General features: G+C 45.1%; 1 protein-coding gene across 1 annotated transcript in view; it reads right to left on the minus strand.

Annotated features, from left to right (window-relative positions):
* Positions 1-1,161: 1,161 nt before the first annotated feature.
* Positions 1,162-25,372, minus strand: part of TMEM255A (transmembrane protein 255A) — a 33,558-nt gene continuing 9,347 nt past the window's right edge. The window contains exons 3-9 of the mRNA XM_066640161.1: positions 22,856-22,918; positions 16,377-16,466; positions 13,477-13,539; positions 12,357-12,445; positions 10,930-11,089; positions 10,028-10,171; positions 1,162-7,748 (exon numbers count right to left, since the gene is read on the minus strand). Of these exons, the coding sequence (XP_066496258.1) occupies positions 7,593-7,748; positions 10,028-10,171; positions 10,930-11,089; positions 12,357-12,445; positions 13,477-13,539; positions 16,377-16,466; positions 22,856-22,918 (765 nt within the window). The 3' untranslated portion in view covers positions 1,162-7,592. The remainder of the gene's footprint in view (positions 7,749-10,027; positions 10,172-10,929; positions 11,090-12,356; positions 12,446-13,476; positions 13,540-16,376; positions 16,467-22,855; positions 22,919-25,372) is intronic.

A 25,372-nucleotide genomic window follows, 5' to 3' on the forward strand; every position in this document is an offset into this window, starting at 1 on the left:
GACCTGGAGACAGGGTTGAGCAGTGAGGTGGCTAAGTTTGCAGATGACACCAAACCGAGTGGTGAAGACCAGAAGTGATTGTGAGGAGCTCCAGAAGGATCTCTCCAAACTGGCAGAATGGGCAGCAAAATGGCAGATGCGTTTCAATGTAAGTAAGTGTAAAGTCATGCACATTGGGGCAAAAAATCAAAACTTCACATATAGGCTAATGGGTTCTGAGCTGTCTGTGACAGATCAGGAGAGAGATCTTGGGGTGGTGGTGGACAGGTCGATGAAAGTGTTGACCCAATGTGTGGCGGCAGTGAAGAAGGCCAATTCTATGCTTGGGATCATTAGAAAAGGTATTGAGAACAAAATGGCTAATATTATAATGCCGTTGTACAAATCGATGGTAAGGCCACACCTGGAGTATTGCGTCCAGTTCTGGTCGCCACATCTCAAAAAGGACATAGTGGAAATGGAAAAGGTGCAAAAGAGAGCGACTAAGATTAGTCATCTTCTAATGCTGAGTGCTGGGGCACTTTCCTTATGAGGAAAGGCTACAGCGTTGGGGCCTCTTCAGCCTAGAAAAGAGACGCCTGAGGGGGGACATGATTGAGACATACAAAATTATGCATAGGATAAAGTGGATAGAGAGATACTCTTTACACTCTCACATAACACCAGAACCAGGGGACATCCACTAAAATTGAGCGTTGGGAGAGTTAGGACAGGCAAAAGAAAATATTTCTTTACTCAGCGTGTGGTTGGTCTGTGGAACTCCTTGCTGCAGGATGTGGTGACGGCATCTGGCCTGGATGCCTTTAAAAGGGGATTGGACATGTTTCTGGAGGAAAAATCCATTATGGGTTACAAGCCATGATGTGTATGTACAACCTCCTGATTTTAGAAATGGGCTATGTCAGAATGCCAATGCAAGGGAGGGCACCAGGATGCAGGTCTCTTTTTATCTGGTGTGCTCCTTGGGGCATTTGGTGGGCCACTGTGAGATACAGGAAGCTGGACTAGATGGGCCTATGGCCTGATCCAGTGGGGCTGTTCTTATGTTCTTATGGGAGATTTTCATTCCAGAGCCCTACATGTGTCCAACTTTATGACTTTGTACCAAGAATTTGGAGACAGGCCAACCCTGCCAAAAGGCAAATAAAATTCTCACCGTTTTTATTTTAGGTTTATAAATTATTCCAAGGCATCATTAATCATGTACACGTTACGTTTTCATGAGAAATAGGATACAGCACAGAGGACTGGGGCATTTACATTTGAATGTGCACACTTGAACCAAAGCCAAAAGAAGAATTCAGCTGGGGAGGGAGGAAAAAAAAAATCAGTGTGTCTTTCCTCATGTTAAAATAGTCCTAAAAGAGGCAAAGCAGCAATATGACCATCTCATGTGCGTGTTGACCTCGCTACTCCATACTACTGTCATTTCCTGCTGATCTGATGGTTCGGTTCCCTGATGTAAAACTTTGCTCTCCTTTTATAGCTTTACAAAGTGCAGTCACAATAATTGCCATCAGGGCTAGCCCAAAACCTGGCTCCAAATTCAATGCATACATCGCTGCTCCCTATAGCTAGATGCCACTCAGCTCCTTGCAGTCCCTGGATTTGAAAAGGTGAGAAGGACTGGAAGTGCAGAGGAGAGTCTGATTAAGTGCAGTCCCCTGTGCACTTTCCTCTTTTTCTTTTTCTTCCCCAATTTTGAATCCAGGGAGGGGAAAAAAAGAGTGTAGGTGGCCACAGATACAGATGTGGCCTCTCCACCACTGGCATTCCTGGCTCTTCTGCCCAAAATGCCAGGATTGCACATGCCACCCCCCTCACCTGGTAGTAATTGTAGAAATGTGATGACATCACTGTAGTCACTTCCGGCGTGTTCCGAGTGGTCGTGCATCACTCTGATTGGCTGCCCACTATTTTAAAAAGCGAAAGAATGTGGGTGGCTGATCTGAATGCTGCCCACATCTTTAGCTTTGAAAAAAAATAATTAAAAACCAGGCATTAATGGGGGCAGTGGATGGTGGCAGTGCCCCCACAAGCATGCCTCGCAGAGGTACCTCCCCCCAGGTACACCAGTGCTCTCCTCCACCAACCCAGTGCTAAATAGGACCACTTTAGTCAGCCCCATGGATCAGCGAGCCCCGATTTCTATATACAACATGGCCACAACTCAACTGTTTCAGCAGAAGAATAAAGATACGCGTCTGTAGAATTTTCTGGAGAAAAGACGGTCATTGGCAAAGATGGAAGCATCAACTCCAGTTAGTTGCTATCTAAAAATGAAACTCCAAATGCTTAAGCATTTGAGGGGCTTAAGCAGGGTGAAAAGGCGGGGTATAAATCATTTAAATAAATAATAAATAAGCAGGCCCTGCCGGTGTGAATGAGATGGCACCAAAAAAGCATTTCCAGGCTCTTAAGCACAGTGAATACAGAACAATCTTGTGAACATACGTGTTCATTCTATCAAACTATATATGAACAAAAGTGTTTAACAAAATAGTTTCAATGCACACAAAAACCATGGTGGATCTAAGGCATGAAGCCGAGCAAGTGCGATTTCAGGCGGTGGTTTTTATGGCAAAGGTCTGGAGAGACGATCCAGGCTGTTGTGATTCCCTTGTGCAAAGGGGGGAAAGCAATTTGAGAGAGACCATTTCACAAGGGGGGAGCAGAAAAGTGCTTTAAAGGTGTTTTTTTGAGCTGCCTATTGCGCAAGGAGGTTGATGTTTCACACGGGAAAGACGGTTAATTCCCTCGTAGGAGGCATTTCTACTTCGTTTAAATCATTGGGAACAAAGGGTAATAGTGAAACCAGCTGAACGGATTTGAGTGGGACTCAGGGCTCACACCCAGAAGCAGGTCTGCACAAGCAGGCAGGGTGCTGTCTGATGCTGCATGTCTGGATTCTGTGGCCCAGAACACCTGTTTTTTACACTCCTTGCACAACACCATTTCTTGGCCTTGTTTAATGAATCTCAAAGCTTCTGGCTGGGATGCAACACAGAATTCAACAGGCTTAAGCCAACTGAAATCAGTGTGCTGAAGTGCCAGTAGGTGAAGACCTCTGTTATAAACTGAGTAGATGCCACCTCCTTAGCCCCATCCTTGTCTCCAAAGTCTAGGTTTGGAAGGCCAACTGAGACAGCTGCCTCGGGTAGCGGCTACCTCCTCCATTGCTGTTCCTCCTGCATTAGCTGGAGCTGGTAAAAAAGGGGGGGAATAGAGCAGAACTGGAGGAGAAGACAGTGGTGAATGCAGTTTGACTGTGGCCTTACTGAGGTTCAAGAGAGTTGCATGGGTGTGCTTTAAACACTGCCAAACACAAGAGGCCATTTTAAGCAACCTCTCTCTACGCATATGGAGGCAAGACTGTTTGGCTTGTGACACTTGACACTTGTCACTCAGAGAAATCCTAAATTTCCTTTTGAATGCACATCTCTTTTAGCTTAACATTAAGCCTAGATCAGTGGTTCCCATACTGTGGGTCGGGACCCACCAGTGGGTCGCGACCTGATTTTTGATGGGTTGCCAAAGGGTGATCAGATAATTGCTTCAAGCCCTGAGGCTATTCAAACATACTGTAGCTGCTAATTACCCTGCAAATAGCTCAGCTCCTGCAGTTTGCAAAATACCTGTTAACTGCCTTGAAAGGAGCTAAACTCCTACAGTTTGCAAGCTTGTCTAAATATAGGGAGATAAATCTTTGAGGGTCTTTTTCTGGTTGTTATTATTACTATTATTGTTACTAATATTGTTATAAATACAATATTTATTTTAGAACTTTTCTTAAAGACTGGTAAACCTAGGTGGGTCCCGAGAGAGTGTCATTTTAAAAAGTGGGTCCTGGTGCTAAAAAGTTTGGGAACCACTGGCCTGGTTTTCGTAGGACAGTGGAATAATCCACATTTTAAAGTTTTCTTAAAAAATTTTTTTTGCACAGGAGCAAGGATTAAACATGGGCCATTAAAAGTGCAATTTTATCTCAGGGGTGTGAGTTGCCGTTTCACCCCCTGCTTCTTCTATGTACAGTGGGCCCTCAGCATCCAAGGGGGTTCCATGACGCCCTGCAGATACAGAAATCTGTAGATACTGGAATCCGTGGGGGACCAGAGTTGCGGTGCCACAATAACTTACATAGAGGCCACACTGGAACCCTCAGATGTCACGCCAGCATCTCTGCCTCCTTTGAAGGCCTCCTGGATGCAACTGGAAGTCCCTCTGTGGTGTATTTCATTTCTTTTCCACCCTTTCCACAGGTCTTAGGGAAGGCTGCAGTAATCACAGTTCTTGATACCCAGTGACGTAGGATGGGCACATACCTCAGTGGACATTTGGATCTGGTTCTCCACCTCTCCAGCAATGGTATCCAATCCAGTTAGAGCTCTGTGAGAACCAAGGTGGTGTAGTGACCTATGGACACTTCTCACCTCTACCCTACCTCACAGGGCTGTTGTAGGGAGGGGGAAACAACTATGTACACTATCTTGAGCTACTTGGAGGAAGGATGGGATAGTATTAGTGCAAGTAAAGCTAAAATGCCAAGATGTGGTGGTTAGGGTGGGGGACTGGGGCTTGAGTTCAAATCCCTGCTCAGCCATAAAGCAGTCACTGCATCTCAGGCAACTCTACTTCACAGGGTAAATTGGACAAAAGGGGGGGAGGGGCCATGTACCCCCCTCCCCCAAGCTCCTTGAAGGGCAAAGAAGGAAAGTAGGGCAGTACAGGCATTCCCCAGTATCCGTAATCCAGTTCTCCCCCCCTTCATTTGCCTTCATTAACATTGCACCAAGCAAGACTGTCTCTTCCTTTTAGACGCTATAAGCATGCAACCTTATAGAAAGAAAAGCAGGCAGGCAGCCTGCTCACTAGAGCAACAGGTGTCAAACCCCGGTCCATGGGCCGGATTCGGTGCCCTTGAAAATCCCTCCCCTGTGTGAATAGAAGCTTACCATTCCATGGGGGTGCCTATCTGCTATCTTCATCATGATGAGATGGTGTAGTGGTTTGGGAGGTGGACTTAGACCTGGAAGATCCAGGTTCAAATCCCCCCTCAGCCATGAAGCTTCCTGGGTGACCTTGGGCCAGTCACTTTCTCTCAGCCTCACCTACCTCACAGGGTTGTTGTGAGGACAAAAGGCGGGGAGAAGCTGTGTACACTGCCCTGAGCTCTTTGGAGGAAGGGCGGTATAAAAATGTGAAAAATAGCAATAATAATCTATCTTCGTCACCAATCTTCCCTAAAGTTCATGACGGCTAGCTTCTTCCGCATTCTGTCAACACAGCGTGCTCTGTGCCTCAATTTCATCAAGTACATTGAGGGGCCAGTGCAAACTTCAGGGGAGATCGGCAATGAAGATTGCAGGCTCCTCGGTGGAATGTAAGCTTTGTTTATGCCAGGGAAGGGATTTTTGGCATGTAGCAGCCTGGAGCCTGCTGTACTAGAGGGAAAAAGGCAGAAAGTTAACAGGAAGCAGGAACCTCCTGTCTGTGTTCCTTTAGGCACAGAGAAGGGGGCATAGAGACAGGTTCCCATGGTTTCTGATATCCTCGGAACATTCCCAGTGGATACCGGGCAACGACTGTATAGAAATGTGAAAATAAACAAATAAAGCGGGAGCAAGTATCCCAAGTTGGATAGGATGTTTACCTTAAGCCACTGCTCTATATTAGCATCCTTAAGGTCCAACCTGTATTTGCCCGTCTCTGTGAGTAGAAAAGTGTATTTGTGATTCAGTTTTCACAATACAAACAGACAGACAGGCATTTGCGCTTACAAATTTCCTCTTTAACCATTAATCCACATCTAGCAGGTGCCTGCTAAGGCGCTTGTGACTGAACACAGCTCCCCAGTGTGCATCCTCACGCTATTGCAGACATGCACATCCTCTTCAAGCATCAGTGTTCCCAGCGGATACGCTGTGGATGGCCACATAAAGTACGATTTGACTTCTGTTCTCTTAGATCTGTGCTAGCAAAAGGATTCTGCACACCAGGCTGTGGGTCATAGAAAGCTTACTGATAAAACAGAAGAAGAATGAGTGCACAGAGTCAAATTGCACAGTTTGGGAGCATAAAGAAAGACTAGTTCTCTTTCCTACCACCCAAAATCTCCATGATGGTTGGACGGCATCCACTGAATGCTAGGTTGAAACACAAGGTAGAAATTTGTTGCATGCAGACACAAGAACAGCTATATTTAATGTTTCAGCTTATACTGTAGTGCCTGAATGCTACCTTCATTCTTCAACAACAGGGGTCTCCAAACTTTTTGGCCAGAGGGCCGCATCAAATATCTGGCTTGGTGCGGAGGGCTGGAAAAAAAATTTAAATATACAATTTAAATAAATAAATTAGAGATGGAACTTAGATGAGTGAACAAATGAATGAATGGGCTCATTCATTCAACCTCTCTGGCCCTCAGAACACCCTCCAGGCACAATCAGAGCACAGTTCTGGTCATGTTCAGTTGAGTGGGCCAGAGGCTTTCAGGGAACAAGAGGTTGGCCGTGGGCCAGAAAGAGGCTTGTTGCAGGCTGCATCTGGCCCCCGGGCCGGGGTTTAGAGACCCCTGTTCTACATGGAAGGACAAATGGCATTGAATCATATCTTCAGCCAAACTGTATGGCTTGTGTGTTATTTAAAAGAACAGGAAGTATTTGGTATGGCACCTGTTTTACTAGATTAAAAACCAAAGCAGGAAAACAAAAGGCTAGTCCATATGTGGCATTTTCCCCCTAAATAAAAATGTGTCTCAATGGCCTTCATTTTCTCTCACTAGGTGTCAGTACAGTGCTATCTGTATAGCTAAAAGCACTACAGTATCACTTAGAGCCCAATCCTATGCATGTTTACTCAGAGGTAAGTTCCATTATAGTCAATAGCATTTACTCCCAGATTAGTGTGGATAGGATTGCAGCCCTGGTGACATAAATAAAGCATTTGCTTTTAAGAAACATATCTTGTAAACAACCTGCCCTTCCTTAATTGCTCTTCCAAGGCCCATTTTCAGCACGTAGAACTAAATGTCCTATGTATCTCAGATGATCCATCCCATAAATTTAGAACATTCATTTTATATGCCTGAGCTCTTTGGTTCACTGGATTCTGGTTCACTGGTTCACTCTTTGAGCTCACTGGATTCTGCTCCATCCAACAATTGTTCACCCATAGGACAGATACACCTTTGGCCAAAGAGGGCAAAATAAATAACCTTATTAAGCATCTGTCAAAAAAGTAGGATGGGCTAGAACTACTAGAGGTCCTACGTGGCCACGCGCCACCTCCAGCCAAGCAATTTGCTCTAAGTAAAATAGGAAACAAGTAGGGTAAGATCCCTTCCCTTGCAAGCAATGTGCTTCTTAAAAATTAGCAGCAGCCATGGTTAAAAATTATGCAGTACCCATTGCAGGATTCCTACTTTTCATAGCTGTCAAATGAGCCTCTGCACAGGGTACTACATCGTTTTGCAAGGTTCTCCAATTCTATAGGTCTACGTATGCTATGTGACAGAGTATCCCTCCCGACCCCAGTACAAAAGGTTCACAATTAGTTCCAGTGGCAACAGTGTTGGTTTCGCTCGCCCCTCCCCATTATGGTGTGTAAGGGGGCGGTTTTTCAAAAGGTGGAAAATACGGTGGAGAGTAGCGAGGAGGAGCCGTGGGGGACCACACATAGCTCGGAGATGGCGATGATGGAGGGTCATCCGAAAGACCAGATGGCGTGGAGGCTGGGAATACGCTGGAATGCTGCAAAGAAGGGGAAAGAGGTCTTCAGTTTATTAAAATACTTTGAAATATCACTGTGTAACACAAAAATGGTTTATGTTGACTTTTTAATGTTTCTTATATCAGTGTTCTCAGAGACACTGATTCCAATGGTAATCTTAGTTTTATTGTATCATCAAACTTTTCTAGTGATCTTAAATTTTGTGTTTACATCTATCTTATTGCCTAACGCAGTAGTTCTCAAACTTTTTAGCACCGGAACCCACTTTTTAGAATGACAATCTGTTGGGACCCACCAGAAGTGATGCCATTAACCTGGAAATGAGGTCATAGCTGGAAGTGACATCATCAATTTAGCATCATCAAACTTAAGCCACGATCAGCCAAAGGTCCCATTGCACCGCGCACTTGTGCTGTTATTTTGCATAGCTCGGAATTCAAACATTCCAGCTCGGAAGTCAAAGCAGAACACAGGCTTGGATCCTTCTCCAACCACACGGCCCTCCCCCCTTTCCAGCATCCCATCTTCCACCTATTCAGGGCAAAGCACCATCTCTCTCTCTGGGAGCCTGCCCTGCCTAACAGTTCTGTACCCTGTATCTTAGCTCTGTATTTTTAATGGCAGCTGAGCAAGGTGCTATGTGACCCATCTGAAAATAGATTCATGGCCCCCGTCTGCTGTCCAGAGGGGGCAGGATGCTGTCCAGAAGGGGTCAAGCTATGGCCCAGTTAATCTGACCTTTCTACCTGTTCTCTCTGTGATCCTTGTGGGGTGTGGCCCTAACCCTTTATCCTTCCCTTCTCCTCTGAGCACTTCCTCTTGTCCTCGGCCCACCAACCTGTTAAGATGCTGCACACCAGGGCTCTGATGCCCAGGCCATCTTGAGCACAAGGCATGCAGGGCGAGGCAGCTCCAGGGCCTTGCTATCTCTAAGTGTTAGCTGAACCTCTGATCCTAATCAGATGCTGTAAATATACACTCAATGGAACTGTAAGTAAATAACTTCTTTTCTGCAACTTTAACAAGCCATTGCCTCTTTGTCTTTTTTTTAATTGATTAGCAGTCAGCCGGGTGAGGGAGGTTCCCTGGGGTGATACCCAAAGGGGGGGGTCTGCTGCTTAAGCTGCTCTGCTTCCCCCCAAAGAGGAAACTATTTTTAATTTCCTCCAACATGGGATACCCAGACCTACAGGACCCCAGACCTATGGGACACAGACGGACCAGGACCTGTGGGAGAAGGGGACTGCCAGGACTCTGCTGGAGGACACAGAAGAGAGGACTGCCAGGACCTTGCTGGAGGAGAGACTCTGCTGGACACACAGAGGAGGGACTCTGCAGTATTGGACTGATACTGGGAAGACTGGACTGTGCTCTGGAGACTGTGAACTTGGAGGCTTCAGACCTTTACTCTCTAAATTAAGTGGAGTTTTGGGGAGGGAAAGCCTCTGGACAAGAGAAAGTGCAGGGAGTGTCTGTGTTTGAAGCAATAAATTACTGTTAATTGCTCACTGATAAGGAGTTCTAGTCATTTGCACACTGCAGCTGTTGTTCTTTGAAGAAGAAAGGGTTAATTAGCCAAAAAGTGAGCATTAGAAGGGAGTTGGAATATGTGGATGTGACAAGCTCTTTGGGGTTCTTGATCTGAAGCTGGTCTGAAATGGCTTTATAAGATTATGATCAATACCTTGAATTGAGCCCAGAAACACAGTGGAAGCCAACAAAGGCGGAAGTTATGTGTTTCCAGGCATGTGCTTCCACTTGAACCCGTGCAATGTGTTTTTGGACCCACTGAAGCTGTTAAGGGATCATCCTTAACACTGCTAGGTAATTTACAGTCTGAATAGGAGCAGGCCCTGAAGCCTTGGCCTGACTGAGCCAGCACAGCATCTTGGGAGCTGCTGCTGATGCAACATCTGGTGATTCAGACCAGGTGACTGTCACCTGTGTGTCACCCCATGAAATGTCAGAGTGACTGTGCAGTTTTTACCTCACTCTGATTGGCTGTCACTCATATAAATTCCAGCAGGGGCAAGCTGGGTTGTGGGAGATGCAGAGTGGAGTTTGTGCCGAAGGCTACGTCAGTGTGATCTGTGATTTGTGTGCTATCTGGACTGTTGTATATACTGTATATAGTAAAGAGGCGTTTGGTGGAGGACTTCTGCCTTGTGTCGTCTTTGTTCCCGGGAGTGCCTACACTCTGACCTTGGAAGATAGGCAAGCCGTGCAGCCGGACAGCGGCTAGTTTTGTGAACCGTTCATCCCGCTCGCAACAGAAGCCCAGTAACTGATGCAACATTACCTGGAAGTCATACGCTGAATATGGTGGCAGGTGGGGAGTGCTGTGACAATACGTATTGTATGACGTCACCTGGGGCCTGGAGTAATAGGACACTGCAGGCCGGGCATTTTCAACTGAACAATTAAGAGCAGGCAGAGAGGGAGTCTGGGGAAATAAACGAGAAACCCAATTAGCTCAGGATCCATGCGTCCAAAGGGAATGAGAATAGTGCAAGAGACATCGGAGCAAAACAGACTGTCTAATCGGCTGGCTGTGTGCATTCCACAAATGCATTCCTGATTTTTATTCAAACAAGTTGTGGCTATGTTGGTTTTAAAAAAGAACCAAACCCATGTTCCATTCCTTGTTTTCTATACGCTGCAGCCTCAAGAGATTGGCTGGAGAGAATGGAGCATGTACAGGATCTAGAACCCCCAAAGTCCAACAGGAGGAAGGAGTGAAGCCAGAGACATAATGGTGGTTTAGGGGAAGAGCCAATGGCCTACTAGACTGCATGATCTACACACTGGGATGGGCTGCATGAACAAAATCTGGGCCTTGCCTTACTGCAGATCAGGGACTCCCCACACAAAACACTCGACCGGCCAACCAAGCTGCACAAGGATGTGGAGAAATTAACGCGCCCATTTCACAGGTGGGGAACAATGAGGCTGAGGGATGCTTGATTAGAAAATGACCAGCCATAGAAGATTATTATTTATTTGCTATGGATAAACTGTTGGAAGTCAGAAACCCATGCCAACCTATGAAAAGTTGCTGAGAGATCCATGAACAAATACTGATTTACCTTCGGCCCACCTTCTGGCTAGTCTATTGATTAAACCTTGCAGCTGTAGTCATCTCAAGACTTTAGATCTGATCCCCACCTATCTTGCGGCGAACATTGCTACAGACTCTCTTACCATATCTTTAAATCCACCAAGGATCGCCGCTGTGATGATCCCAAGAAATAAGCCCACAATGTTCAGTATGGTTGCCGACCAGAGCAGATGGTAAAGGTGAATGATATCTTGACAGCTGCTGACGTCAATGTATTCATAGTAACCACCAGAAATCTCCACTCTGCTGAATCAAAAGCAAGTGTTACAGAATGCCCTCCCAATGGAAGCCCCCCACTTTGGTGCCACCACTGTGCAGATTTTGATACTCATTTCTTAAGAAGAGCCTTGGGGGTCCAGGTAACCCCACCCCATCTGTGATGGACTCTGTGGCGAATGGTTCCGATCCTCCTGCAACCATTGCTTTTGCTTCTTGTGGTTGCCATTTTTCAAGCTAGTTTTGTAAAGTTTTTTATTTACTTATCTGTATCGTGCACAATCACTGTGTATGGTGCTTTTAAAAAGAGCAAGGACGGCAGGGTCTGTGCCCCGAGGCGTTTCCAAGCTATAATTCAGCACAGAGAAGGCCAAAAGTGACATGCAGGGAAATGGTGCGTGTTTATTTCTGACCTGCAATTCTCAGAATACTTATTAGAGAGTGAGCCCCATTTATAGATAGCAGGACTTTGATGTGAACATGCTTAACCCATTTACTGCTAAATTTGAGGCCCATGAGTGAGCCAAATAGTAGAACCAGAGTTGTTGTTCTTGTTTGTTGTTTATTTATTTACTTCATTTATACCCCGCCTTTCTCCCCGAAGGGACGCAAGGCGGCTTACAGCAATCATTAAAAAAGAACACAATCAAAAACATGATTTAAAAACAAGACTAAAGAATGTATATAGGAGCTGATATACTGTATATAGGAGCTGCCCACTACATCACCTCCCCACTGCAGGCTGTGGGTCTTGCAGCACTACAGAGGTTGCTGCAACAAGACAAGGGCATAAAGCAGAGGTCTGCAACCTTTTTGGGAAAAGGGGCTGGACATTCAGTGATTACATCATCAAGTCAGTGATGATATCATCATGTCAGATTTAAGGGTGATCTGGCTACAACCTCTGTCACTCCATTGATTGCCAGGGTTGATTTGACTGATCTGGCTGGCTAGGCAGGTGTCCTGTTTCTCCCTCATCGTGTTTGGTGGAAGAGGATGACCATCCCAGACATGTACCATGTACATGTACCATTCTTCAGTCAAGGGTATACAATATCATCATGTCATTGCAGAATTTCCAAGTTGCTGAACTCCCGGAAACAGCTGCGTGGAGCTTGGCTTAGGAACCTCCTGCCCAATTTGCTGGCAGTCAACAGCATTTTGTGATCCACTGAAGTAACCTGGAGACATTTAACCCAACTGAAGTGGCTTCCTAACTCACTGATTTGCAGGACCGACCTGGGTGCTCCAAGGAGCTCATTAGTTTCCCTTCCCGAGTATAGCAAGGACCCACCTTCCACAGTTGTACAGGTCACAACAGAAGCAGGTGTTTATCTTGATCTTGGGTATGCAGGAACTCCGCTGCTGGGGATGGCAGATCACCTGCGGGAACACCGAGGAAGGGGCTTACAGCAGAGGAGCTCACTGCCACTTCCTTTGCTCTTCTAAGAGGAACGGCAAAATACTCTTAAGGCAACTTCAGGCTGTTACAGCCCAGGTGAAGGAGAAAGAGGAGGTAAACCTCTTCCTTGACTGAAGCAATTCAGCCTATATACCCACTTCAATCCACTTCAGCCCCTGCCCCAAGGGGTATACAACAAAGAGCAGCCATTTTCAACTGGTATGCCACGGCACCACAATTGAAAATGGTTGAAAAGCTCTTTGGGGTTGTGCAGCTCTGTTTCTAGACCAACTGAGGCCCAGATCCTAACCCACTTTCCAGCACTGGCATAGCTGTGCCAATGGGAAATGTGCTGCGTCCTGCAGTTGGGGGGCACTCATGGAGGCCTCCTCAAAGTAAGGGAATGTTTGTTCCCTTATCTTGGAGCTGCATTGACCTTATGTCGGTGCTGGAAACTGGGTAAGGATTGTGCCCTGAGTGTAATAACAAATCATCTGCTGGTTGAATTGTTGAGATAAAGACTAAGGCAAGGAAAACAGAAGAATTAAAATGGAATTACAGTAGGGAATGAAGACTAAGGTGCATAGTCAATTGCTTCATGAAAGGACAGTGTAGTAGAAGCAAAAGTTATTACTTTAAAAAAATCCAGTTTCCCTGCTTGTTGAAAACTAGCCTATCCCCAATGCATTAGTTTTCTGCTTGCAGATCCCTGCATGTCAGGGGGTTGGACTAGATGATCCCCAAGATCCCTTCCAACCCTAGCATTCTGTGCTTCTGCAATTCTTTTTTTTTTTTTTTAAAGAGGAGAATTCAGCAATGCAATTCCTCTTTGGTGCACTCTGAAGTGGAACCATTCAGGATCAGGTTTATCTCCCAGTATGCCGTCTGAGAGGACTGGGAAAGCCAATTCCTTCAGTTCACACAGGGCGGGTGTTTGCTTGTGCTGGTCCCTGGAAGTCTACACACCCGTCACAGACCTTGTGCAACACCAAAAAACAGCCAGATGACCTACCTCTGGCAAGACTGTGTTTTTGGAATAGTAGTGACACCGTCCAGCATATAATGGCCTCAGATCCTGTAAACACAGAAGAAAAATGTCAGCATTTATTTAAATGACAAGGCAATGCAGGTTCCAGCCTGTGATATATTTTTAATATTGCAGTAGACAGATGGTCCAGTGAATCCTATTTTCAGACACTTTTCCCCCTGCTTAGGGAAGCCCAAAGGAAAAGCCACATCCCCCGTTTGTTAACAAGCCCAGATCACTGGAAGCTCTTGTGAATGTTCACGGCATTCATACACGGCAATCATACATGGCTAATACAGACGACAGAAAATATTTCTTTACACAGTTTGTCATTAATCTGTGGAACCCAATGCCACAGGATGTGGTGATGGCACCTGGCCTAGGTGCCTTTCAAAGAGGATTGGACAGATTTCTGGAGGAAAAGTCCATCACAGGAATCAAGCCACAACGTCTTTTTTTCTAGGTGTAGGCTGTCACTGAATGCCAGATGCAAGGGAGGGCACCAGGATGCAGGTCGCTTATTATCTTGTGTGCTCCCTGAGGCATCTGGTGGGCTACTGTAAGATACAAGAGGCTGGACTGGATGGGCCTTTGCCCTGATCCAGCAGGACTCTTCTTATGTTCATATATACTTAATATGGGAGGGAGGTTTGGCAAGCAGAAGAGAAAATGCTGGAAAGCATCCAAGAGAGGGAGAGCAGCTCTCCTGTGGGTGCCATCTCCATTTCTCTGCAAGGTTTAACACGAAAAATGTGACTTCTTTTTCAAAGTGTTTGCTAGTTGTATATGCATGTTTTTAACAATTTGCAGATAGTTTTTTTTTTTAATAACATGGCAGAAAGGTTACACACAAAGCAATCCTAACCTGGGTGCAATCCTACCCTGCGCTGGAACAGGTAAGCCAAGAGGCTTGCGTTGTATAGCAATAGGGGCCCAAAGTGGCTCAGCCAGAGGTAATGGGAAACTTTTCCCCTTGCTCTTCACAGGTAAGGCACCTGTCCCCTATGGGTCTCTTTGGACTTGTGCCACCTCTGGAGGTGCCACAAGTCCGAGGAGAGCGGAGCGGCTCGAAGCCGCTCCGAGTTCACAGGAATGAGGGTTGGGATCCAGCATAACCGCCCTGTTTTCCACTCCTCACCCACCTGCCCCCAGGGCCGCCCATCGCCTGCCCTCCCCCCGCACTGGAACACCTCCCTCCTGCCTCCTCCCAGTCCATTCCAGAGCCTTGTGTTGGCCCAGCTGGGCAGATGCAAGGCTCGGTGCCTCTGCTGGCACGGAGGCTTGTGTCAACCTCCGCAGGTCGGCGCACCTCTGCACGTGAGCCTTGCTGACTCCCGAGGAGGCACAAATGTGCCTTATGGCATGTTTGCAACGCTCCTGGGCTGGCGCAAGGGACTTGCGCTGGCCCAAGCGTGCCTCTGGATTGCACCCTTAGTCACTCATTTATGGGCCCTCTTCCAACACATAGTCCTGGCTTTATTCAGCTACCTCTTTGGTTTCTGAGATTCCACCCACATGTTTTCAAGCGTATTTCCATAACCACTAAGTTCCCAAACTTCAAAGTACCGGGATCCACTTTTTTAAATGACACTCTGTCAGGACCCACCTAGGTTTACCAGACTGTTTTAAAAAAGGAGATATAGAAAGAAATGTTTTATTTGTTTATTTACAACTAATAATAACCAGAAAAAGTCCCTGAAATGTTTATCTCCCTATATTTATACATGCTTGCAAGCTGCAGGAGCAGTTAGCAGCTATCTGATTTTTGAATAGCTTCAGGGCTTGAGGCAATTAGTTATCTGATCTTTCCATCACCCTTTGGTGACCCACCAAAAATCAGGTCATGACCCACCAATGGGTCCTGGCCCACAGCTTGGAAACCACTGAGCAAAGGACGAGAAACTTGCTTTTTTTGTGTGTGCAAATGAAAGCTTAGAATTTCTGAAAAATGGATTCCATGCCCAGCCCCACAGTCTGTGCTTTCACTGCCCTGCTAATTTGGGCCAGGTGGCACTTTTTCAAGCTCCTCTTATATTTAGCAAGGGGAGAGTAACTCTCTCTATTCACCCCAGCACAGTGTCTTCTCTAGTGCATGTTGCTGGTGTTCTGCATATTTTTAGATTGTGAGCCTTTTTGGGATAGGGAACCATTTAGTTATGTTATCTTCTCCGTATACCTTTTTATAAACTTTGCTATTTAAAAGCAGTAAATGAATATTCTTTCACCTTTATATTATCACTTGCTGGTTAAAGTAGGCGTAATTCCCAACTATCTTTATATTTTGGAATGCCCCAAAATTAGAAGGGCCTTTTCTATGGCCCGTAGTAATTCTATCCCATCTTCTGTTCTTTGGGGTAGATTTAATGGCATCCCTTTTCAGGAAAGAATTTGTCCCTGTCCTCAGCGAGTTGTAGAAATGTTAGACCACCTTCTTCTTCATTGCCCGCTTCACAATGAGGCCAGAAGGAAATGTCTGGCCCTCCAATTTCACCTTAACTCCTTCGCTGAGGATTTGGCTATACTGCAATTTTTATTAACCTCCTCTGATTTTGACATTGTTTCTCAGATAGCTAAATTTATCTTACAAATTGTGGCGACTAATCTGAAGCGTGCCCCTACTCGTTGAAGTGCTTGGTTTATAGGTGTCATTTGTAGTCTGCCATGTTATACTTGTGCACATCTGTATGTTCTTTGTATTTTCAATAATGCCTAATAAAGGTGTCTGAATCTGAATCTATATGAATATTCTTCTTCATCATCATCATCATCATCATCATCATCATCATCATCATCATCATCATCATGCTGAGCACCCCTGGCGTATACACAGATCTACGTGCAATGGAGGAGATTCAATGGCAAAGCCGTTCTACTGTACTACTCACTATGTGCCTGGCAGCAAAGACACCATCAACTATGGCACAGCAGAAGGCGGCGATGACTCCAAAGCTGATGAAGACGATCGACGCAACCAGCTGTCAGACAGAGAACATGACATGCAGTCACCGGCATCTCTGCAGAACTCATACAAGGTCTGATTGTGACAGTCACACACTCAGGCTTCACTGAACATGCGAAGCGTCTTTCAGGTCACTGAACTGTCCAGCCAGGGCCAGCACTTTGGGAAGAATTTCAGGGAGTGGTGTCACTAGGATTTGCATCACCCGTGCAGGAGGCCAGTGTATCACCCCCATGATGGACTTCCTCCCATGCAGTGGGTGGGGCAATGTCCCAGATGATGTACCATTGCCCCACTCCCGCTGGTTTTTTGGGGGGCTATAACTGTTGATAGCATAGAGATCTTTCTAAGTAGTTTGTTTCATTGCATTCTGCATGAGATTATGCATCAAATGCTATATAACGTGATGGTATTATTTAAAAACACCAAGATTTTAGAAATTTTGGCCAGTACTGGTGTCACCCCCCCCCCCGTGTGCATCACCTGGTGTACCCACCACACCCCGTAAAGATTGCAGTCCACACCTCCTCTGTGGTCATTCTTCCTCCTACACTTGCTGGACTGGAAAAAACGACAGTGGCTCTCAAATCTTTTAACATCAGGACCCACTTTTTAGATCAACAATCTGTCAGGAACCACTGGAAGTGATGTCATTCACCTGGAAGTGATGTCATGGCCGGATGTGACATCATCAAGCAGGAAAATTTTGAACACCCTCATACAACAAAATCAAATCGATCAATTAAATCAAAAGTTTACAATAATTATAAGTTGAATAAATTATTTAAAATAAAGAACCCTCCTAACTGTTCCGAGTAGTTGCTGATCTGTTTAAAAAAAAAATTCCCCAAACATCCCAAGGGCTACAATCCTACCCACACTTACTTGGGAGTAAGCCCCACTGATTAGCATTATTAAAAGCATATAAATTGTAGCCTGTTCAAAGTACAGCTCTGTAACACTTCCCCAAATGCAGCCACATACCATAGTAGCACGAAGTCTAATACATTAAAAATAAAATATTGAAGTGAATGGGAACCCACCTGAAATTGGCTTGCAACTCACCCAGTAGGTACCAACCCACAGTTTGAGAAACACTGTGCTAGAAGAGGAAATGTAGAGGAAAAGAAAGTGACTTGGGCCACAGCATACTGTGCCTGAATCAGGTATAGGAGCAAATACAGGCTGGTGTAGTAATTTTGGAGCTGAACCGAGACCTGAAAGATCCAAGTCCAAATCCTCACTCAGCCATGAAGCTTCATGGATGACCTTGGGCCAGCCATTGTCTCTCAGCCTCGCCTACCTCACAGGGCTGTTGTGAGCACAAAAGGAGGGAAGGAACCATGCACACCACCCTGAGCTCCTTGGAAGAGGGATAGTATAAAAATGTGGTTGTTAAATAAATAGATAAATAGATAGATAAATAGAGAAAGAAAGAAAGAAAGAAAGAAAGAAAGAAAGAAAGAAAGAAAGAAAGAAAGAAAGATGAGGACTTGCAAACAAGATTAGGAAAAAGAAGTTCTCTTTCTACTGGAAGCAACATCCAGAAACCCTGCAGAGCCTACAAGAAATATATATTTGGGTGCAAAAACAAACACCCCAAAACAAAACCAAACACACCCTCCACAATCATGAGGACCAGTAATATCCTTTTAAAAAGTAAAATAAAACCCAAAGGACTGAAGAATAAATGCATGCCCCAGGTTCTTTTCTAAAGAAGTCAAAATACAATCACTGCTGTCGCATAGGAAATTCGGGCCCCAGTTTACAGTTGTCCTCTGCAACCCACAAATGTTTCTTGGTGGGTTAAAAATGAAAATAATTAGGTTTCTGGCGTCAAACACATTTACCAAAACGTGGTTCTAAATGTGTAAAGCTCCCAGAGGGGCTTATATCAAATCAATACAAAAAGAGCACGTCATAAAAACAAGATCCTAAAGCATTTTCCCCTTCCTGCGCTGATGGTTCCCTCTTGCTAAACCAGGCAGTTGATGGTTCTACTGGTGGTTCTAGGGGAGGAGCTAGAATTCTTTTAGTGGGTCAGCTAGAATTCTTTAGACGGCCAATCTGGTGCAACTGACAGATAGAAAACTCTCAGATTTGCGGCTTTCCTTCAGACTGGATGTCTTGATGGTGGATCCCTCTGCCAGAGAACTGGTCTTCTTGCCAGCCACCAGGTACGCCATTTACTGTGTCTATACAGAACCGCCTCTCTGCCAAAGCACTGACGGCAGTTTACAATTAAAGTCACAGCTAAGAGTAAGAAGAATATTGACATGCCTCTGTTTTATTTTGTATAATGGCACATGGGCGATGCACAAAATGTATTGGAACCAGAGTGGGGTTAGGGGGGCTTGAAACACTGCATCTTGCTGTGGTTCGGACCCAAATTGCACACTCTTATGTGCTGTATTTATGCTGGTGGGGGGTGGGAAGCCCCAGCAAGACCTCATAGAAAGTTTTTTCTTCTACAGGTAGATCAGGTACAGGTAGATTACACAGGTGTTCATTATCTGGAGTGAAAGTGCGGTGAGGCTAAAGAGTTAAAGCTCACTGATCTGGTTTGGTGCCCCACAATGCGAGCTGTGTACAAAATAAAACAGACATTCAGGGATCAAGAGATGGTGTGTCAAGGAATGTGTGTTGTGACCCGACCATGTAACAGGAAAAAATGGATGGGGAGGAATGAGGAAAACCAGTATGTTCAAGGGCCCAGAATCTTTCACAAGGTTAAAAACCTGCCTCACAGGGTTGTTGTGAGGACTAAAGGAGGGGAGCAGCTGTGTACACCGCCCTGAGCTCTTTGGAGGAAGGGCGGTATAAAAATGTGATCAATCAATCATGTAGTTCCATAATAGATCCATGGGGGACAGTTCTGGATGAATCAGTGGGGCAGTTGGTCCCAGCCAAGCAATGGAAGAGGTTTCACTGTCGCCACCTGTTGCAACCGAGCAGAATGGCAGCTGATGGAGCCCACAGTGATCAAACTGCAGTTATGTTAATGTCCTGCTTTTACTGCCCAAACTGGCTCTTTACAAAAGCAGCCTACAACTCCCACAGAGAGGCAATATTTTAGGGATATCCAACAGGAGTAGGCGTTTCAGAGTGTTCCAGGCCCAGGCAGTATGGTCCTGGGTTCTAGGCTCTTCTCTCCATAGGGAGGGGGAAAAAGGGGGCTACAGGAGGTGAATACAGATGGGACCTCGGTATCTGCTGGGATTTGGTTCTGCAGATACCAAAAACTGCATTAAATAAAAGCAAAACAAACATCTGTCAGGCAGTCAATTAGAACTGCTATCTTGCAGTTTGCTCAATAAAGTGACCCCCTCCCTTCACTCTGGCTTGTGGCTGGTGATTAATCACTTCCCCATTCCATTGTTCAGTGAGCCAGGTCGAGGGGTGAGGGGTGTCACTTTTCTTGGAGTGAGCTGCAAAATAGCAGTTGTAACCATTTGACTCCCTAGAAAAGTGGTTTTCAGTACAGAGATTGTAAAGAGATATTTTCCCCCTTCTCCGGAAAATATCTGGAGAATATTAGGTCCTTAATATTATTTATTCTAATATCTTCTAATATTAATTCGAAGAACAAGGTCCTTCTTAACTGCAGTGGCCAACAGTGTTGAGTTTAATCTGTGGATAAAAAAATCTGTGTATAAAAAGGTGGGACCTGTATATCATTGCCAACTCACAGACACCAACCTCCCTTCCCAAACCACCCTTTTTCTTCAGGTGGTTTTCAAAGATTCTTCTGCCTGGTGCTGCTTCAATTCACTTTATTTTCTGTTATTCCTGCTTTTTTGCCTGGCTGTTTCGTGAATTGTTTCAAAAATGTGATGCTTTTAATGTGCTCCCTTTGGGAGGAAAAGGACAATAGGAATCAGAAAAATTGCCCTCCTGCTGTGAATGAACATAGCACACCACTGACCAGGCACTTCAAAAGCACACATGGCTCCTCTCACAACCTTTTGGAGGTCTGGCACCACTGTAACCAGCGCATGGCAGAATACTTCTGGGGAGAAGAGATCTCCCACCTGTCTCCTGTCTCACTGCAAATCTGGGTGGGTTTGGAATAGCACAGACGTCACTTATGGACGTCACTGTCAAGCGATGTCATCAGGCTTCAAAGATCATAGCCAGGATCTGTAAGCACTTCAAGGAGAAGAACCCCTCAATGCTTTGCCATTGTTAGTGGTTTGCATCTTCAATTGTTGAGTCTCAAATGATCCATAACTCTGCATTGCCAGCACATGGAATATTGGAGTTTCATCACAGAGATGCAGGAATGAGAGAGATTCCTCCAACATGGCCAATGGTGGCTTTTTCTACTCAATAACAGAAATTCAGGATGTTTGAAACACTGATCTTTTCTTGCCTCTGTGGCTAAAGACCCTTGTCGGCCTTGCAATGTGCTCTCTCTCCTCCTTCCCCCCCCCAACATCAAACCCCCTGCTGGCTATCCTTGGCTCTTCTTACTCCCACAGGGAAAGGGAACCACAGCCAAATTGTGCATTTCAAACCCAGAATCCAAAACAACGCAGCAAAAACCGCATTAGGAGAAGCATTAGCAGGTCAGAGGGGAGACACCCAGTTGGCTAAGCTCTTGTGTTGCCTCATGATACAGGAAGATGAGGCAAGAGGCTGGCACTAGAAAGCAGCCACAAAAGGGAAGAAGAAGAAGGAACAGCAGGAGATGAGCATGAAGGAAATGGGAAGAGCAGGGATTATGGACAGTATGCTGTACAAAACCCAATGCATTTTTATAATGCGCCACTTATACCTGGAACCGAGAGTGTTCCATAGCTCTGTAACCATGTGCAGCATTCAACACTGAATCTCCCCCCTCCTTTTTAAAGCATGTTTCTAGTCCTTTTGAGTGGGCGGAGAGGTTTCAGGGTGCATCACAATTCTTGGTGAAATAAAGAGCGGAGTGAACAAGATTTCTAGGAACAAGGGACTTGGGTGCCCTCCTTGTCTCACCTCTTGGACTCACAGAAGCAGACCAAATTATGCAGCTTAACTTGCAAGATTTTTTTTTTTCTAAAGCTTCAAGAGAGGTCAGGTGAGGATCAGACAGCCAAAGGTTCAACTAAGTTTGATGGCCATTGGTGAAAACAGGGATAAAACCAATCACTTGTGCAAGATCACAAACAGCGCCAAGAGGGAGGGAGGGAGGCAAGAGGGAGACACAATGAAGCCATCCCAAGATTTTGCTGGAGAAAATGGCAGCCTTTTGTTGACTGTGACCAGATGTCGTCACAGTTCTGTTGTTTCGGAGCAACAGAAGCTACTCATCAGTTCTTGACGGTCCCATACAAAGTCCAAGATCATGCCGCCATCTTGCTAGAGCAGTGGTTCTCAAACGTTTTAGCACCGGGACCCACTTTTTAGAATGACAATCTATTGGGACCCACCAGAATTGATGTCATTAACCTGGAAGTGATGTCATGGCCAGAAGTCAAGCAGAAAAATCATTAAGCAGGAAAATTTTTAACACCAACATCAGATTAAGTAAGTAAATTAAAACTTTACAATATGAAAAAGTTTAAAAATTTATTTAAAATAAACCACCTAATCCTCCCAAGCAGTTGCTGATTGTTTTAAAAAAAATCCCCAAATCCCAAAGGCTACAATCCCATTCACATTTACCTGGGAGTAAGCCCCATTCTCTATCATTGTTAAAGCATAGATAGTAGCCTGTTAAAAGTACAGATCTGTAACATTTCCCCAAATGCACTCACACACCAAGGGAGCATCAAGCCTAATATATTAAAAATAAAATACACATTGAAATGAATGGGGACCACATGAAATTGGCTCGCAACCCACCTAGTGGGTCCCGACCCACAGTTTGAGAAACACTGAGTTAGAGGTAACCAGGTCTGCCCAGACAGGTGACCACCAGAAACACGATATACACCAAGACCATCAAGGAACCCCTTCATGTAACAGAAGATTCTGGAACACATTCTAGGGCTTCCCTTGAACTGATGGTAAACAGCAAATGCTCTTCTGAGGCAGTGAATTAGAGGAAAAATCAGTTGTGACAGAAAAGTTCTCTTTCAGGGAAGCCAATGTGCTCATTGAGGACCACAGATAAATGTCCAAGGTTCCCTACGACACAATTTTGAAGTCTATAGTTCTAGCATTTTCTGTACTGGCCCCATAAAAACTGCAGTGGTATCAGATTTTAAAAAACACAAGCAAGGGTCAACTGGAAGTCACACTGTCACCTGAGGAGAGGACAAGAGTGGAATGTTGGGCAGCTGTAATGTGAACCCTGCTAGCAAACCAGCAGGCTCTCTTGATGCATTTTGCCAGAGTCCAGCTTCTAGGCTTCACAGGAATATCTGCAAGGGACTAGTAAGGGTTAACCTTTCTGACACACCTGGAATATTTGAAACTTACCATTTGCCTTTTGTTTTCTATCAAATTGGATCCAATGATTCCAAGAAAAGACCCAAAGCCAAGCTGAAAGGCAAAGGTTTTTTTTAAAAAAAATGTTTAGATCTGGAAGTCACTCAGTTTAAACCAGCGGTTCTCAAATTTTTAGCACTGGGACCCACTTTTTAGAATGAAAATCTGTCAGGACCCACCGGAAGAGAGGTCATGACCAGAAGCGATATCATCAAGCAGGAAAATTTTTAACAATCCTAGGCTGCAATCCTACGCACACTTACCTAGGAGAAAGTCCCATTTCCTATCCTTGTTATAAGCATATACATAGTAGCCTGTTAAAAGTACAGATGTGTACATTTCCCCATAAGCAGTCACATATCATGGTAGCATCAAGTCTAATATATTAAAAATAAAATATTGAAATGAATGGGGCCCACCTGAAATTGGCTGGGTCCTGACCCACAGTTCGAGAAACACTGGTTTAAACATTTAGTACAGATGCAGGAATAGACACCCCCCCCTACACACACACACACACATACCAGCATGATATTTCATCCCTTTAACTCAGTAGACTTAAAATCCCACAGAAGGCAAGAAGAAGAAGAAGAAGAAGAAATAATCGATATAGCAATACCAGGTAATAGCAGAACATAAGAAAGAGAACTGGAAAAAATACTATACAAAGATTTACAAATAGAAATTGAGAAGCTTTGGCAGAAGAAGACCAGGGTAATCCCAATGGTGATTGGCACCCTTGGTGCAATTCCAAAACTCCTTGAAGAGCACCTAAACAGTATAGGGGCCACAGAAATTACCATCAATCAAAGTAAATGCAATCAATCTGAAATTTTGACTGCTGGATATGACTGGCCTGAATGCTAGAGGCTCAGGCTGGGCAAATTAGGCCATCTGTCCATTCAGACTGGTGTGTGTATTTGCAGGGTGGCAGATGTGGCAGTGACTTTGCTAAGGCTTTGCATAAATGAGTGCCCTGCGCCAACTGATTCATCTAGTTCAGCCACCCAATGACCAAATGAAAACTCAAAATCCCTTTGCCTTAAAGCCAGAATTTCATCTCCTTCACACTGCCATGTTGCTAATCTGGAATGCATCACATGGCTAGGCTGAAACTACCACCTTAATCTGTGCTCAGCAGAACACAGTGTAGGATGGGACATGGTGCTGGGAGAGGAAAGAGATTCCCTCATCACTCCTGCCACCTGTAGAGTTAGTTCTTTCCCCCCTTCTCCAAGGTCAGCTCAGGGTGGCATTGATGGGCATTCCCCCCCCCCCCCGGTCGGAGTTGGTTAGGCTGAAAGACAAAGACTAGCCCAAGATCACCCAGTGTGCTTCATGGTTAATTGGGAATTCAAACCTTTGCTTCCCAAGTTTTACAATGCAATCCTCAGTATGTCTACTCAAAAGCAAGTCCCATTAAGTTCAACGGGACTTACTCCCAGGTAAGTGTGTATAGGATTGCAGCCCTCGTTTGCACTATAACCATAATGTGATATGGCTTGCAGAGGTAAATACTGTTGTTGTTATTATTATTATTAGCCACCATTGAGGGGGGAAAGGGGGAAAGGCTAAAAATAGGAGGGGTGTTTTAAACAACAGAGGTGGGCAGAGCTGGTGGGTAGCTGGGTGATTTGCAGACCTTTTTGTACCACCCAACACCATCTCAAATTCAGCGTTTTTCTGCTGAGTCAGTTCATCCACTCAACAGCCAGTTATAGAGGGCCAAATCAGATGATGGTGCAGGAGATCTGTGATAGGATGTCCTGGTGTCTACTTGTAGCCTTCAATGTGGCCAGTTCATCCCCAATTGGATTGGGTCCTCTCCACTTCCAGTTGGATCAAACCAGGAGAGGCAATGCCTTGTAATCAACAGGGCAGTGGAGCCTAGTGCTAGCAGCGATACTGTCCCACTAGTTGAAAAGCTATGAAAAGTTGTGAGTGGTCTACCCTCTCTTGATTCACACATGCACGCTAGTGTCTGAGGGCACAATTCTAACCAGGTCTACTCAGAAGTAAGTCCTATTCTGTTCAATGAGGCTTGCTCTCAGGAAAGTGTGGTTAGGATTGCAGCCAAAATGACTGCAGCGTCAAGTGGTGATTTGCACTTGTGAACAAGGTATCGGTGATCAGGTGCCACAGAGAGAACTTATGCAGCATCTCAGATCCCATGATCTCCGAGTCTGTTCACACATTCAGAGGGAATATGAAGAAATCAATTGATGCAACCACCTATGTGAACCAACTCTTAAGCAAGCTGAATATTTTTTCTAGGTTAACGATTTCTTCCTGCAGCTCAACGATAATAGAGGGGATTGTCCACAATCCTGCTGTGCAGTGTTGTTTTAATGGATTGAATTAATCCCTGTGTGTTTGGTGTGCAGAGCATCCATGCTTATGACAAACCAGCATGGGTCAGGACTGTACGGGCTGACATTTGAAGGGTTAATGGGTGGGTCTCTCAGTCATAGCATCTTGTACTTGGAATGAGCGCCTTAGAGAAGCATT

Source organism: Tiliqua scincoides, chromosome 12, assembly GCF_035046505.1.
Source record: "Tiliqua scincoides isolate rTilSci1 chromosome 12, rTilSci1.hap2, whole genome shotgun sequence".
NCBI classification, from domain to species: domain Eukaryota; kingdom Metazoa; phylum Chordata; class Lepidosauria; order Squamata; family Scincidae; genus Tiliqua; species Tiliqua scincoides.